The 1,244-nt window shown below is 43.2% G+C and overlaps 1 protein-coding gene across 1 annotated transcript in view; it reads right to left on the reverse strand.

Annotated features, from left to right (window-relative positions):
* Positions 1-1,244, reverse strand: part of Nlrp3 (NLR family pyrin domain containing 3) — a 19,370-nt gene that overhangs the window by 7,656 nt on the left and 10,470 nt on the right. The window contains exon 7 of the mRNA XM_033766021.1: positions 1,133-1,236. Within this exon, the coding sequence (XP_033621912.1) occupies positions 1,133-1,236 (104 nt within the window). The remainder of the gene's footprint in view (positions 1-1,132; positions 1,237-1,244) is intronic.

Raw genomic sequence — 1,244 nt, forward strand, 5'->3', positions numbered from 1 at the left:
AAAAAAAAAAAAAAAAAAAAGGAATTAAAGATTTCATGAAAATAAATGATATTTTTTAAGTTTTATTACAGTAAAAGACCCCTTGCCATGAATTCCCCTCATAATAGTCCTGCTTGCTTCAAACACACATCCCATTGTCCTGCCACTTTCTGAGCAGTTCTAGAAGTCCACTTATATGAGTGACTTTAGAGGTGTGATCTAAAATACAGAGTGCTGCTGCCCAGTGCCATCCAGCAGAAAGGCAGCTCACAAAAGCATGACACTGTGTCTTCCCCAGCCTTATTCACCATGGCACCCTGTGACTTCTGGATCCTCCCCAAAGTCAAACTGACCATAGAAAGCAAATAATTTGTGCCATAAAGAATGAGAAATTAGATTCATTCATAGGAAAATGGATACATATTGAAGATATACTCCTAAGTGAAATAAATAAGTCACACATGTGTAAATACCGAATAGTTTCTCTGGTGTGAATAATCTGTAATAGTACATCAGATCCTAATGAGATAATGGACAATGTGAAACGGGAAGAAAAGGGCTAAAGGTGTAGTAGGGAAAGTGGGAAGGGTAGGGGAAAGGGAATAAGGGAAAAGAAAAAAAATAAGAAAATGAAAAAATGGAAAAAAAGTGTTTGTAAATGTGGAGGGGAGAAGGGGGTGAAGGGAGGGCAGGGACAAGGGGAAAAATGAGAACCAAGACCTGTCATGTAAAGGTACAAGATCCCAACAATGAATGTAACTGTACTGTATCCCTAAAATGTACCAATAAACTCAATAAAAGAAAAAAAAGAAAGCAAATAATTTGCATTCTTTTGGAACATGAGGCAGACAGGGCTGCTCAACTAAAGGCACTCTAGGAGAGAAGACTCCAGAGCTGCAGCAGGAGGTGGCAAAGCCCAGGGGATGAGTCATAGCAGGGGAGGACTAGGGGGATTAACGTCTTCTACTGTAATAACTTTTAATTTAAACATTCAGTATGGTTTTCGATCACATCATATCGATGGGGATGATAAAACCGGCCATTTCAACCTCTTTTTAGTGAACAATTCCCTGGCCGTGAAGATACTCACGCTGTTGTCCAGCTCCCGACTGTTTTAATCTCAGGGGATGGAAAGCCAGCCTTCAGTACGTACCCAGCCCTCCAGCCAGGCAGGCCCTCCCGATTCCCCACGCCCGCGGTGGGCAGGCCTGGGGCCGCCCGCTCCCTGCTCCCTGCCCCCTGAGCGCCTCAGGCCTCCTTCCTCC

This window comes from Fukomys damarensis, unplaced genomic scaffold, assembly GCF_012274545.1.
Source record: "Fukomys damarensis isolate Sample0158 unplaced genomic scaffold, DMR_v1.0_HiC HiC_scaffold_3, whole genome shotgun sequence".
NCBI classification, from domain to species: Eukaryota; Metazoa; Chordata; class Mammalia; order Rodentia; family Bathyergidae; genus Fukomys; species Fukomys damarensis.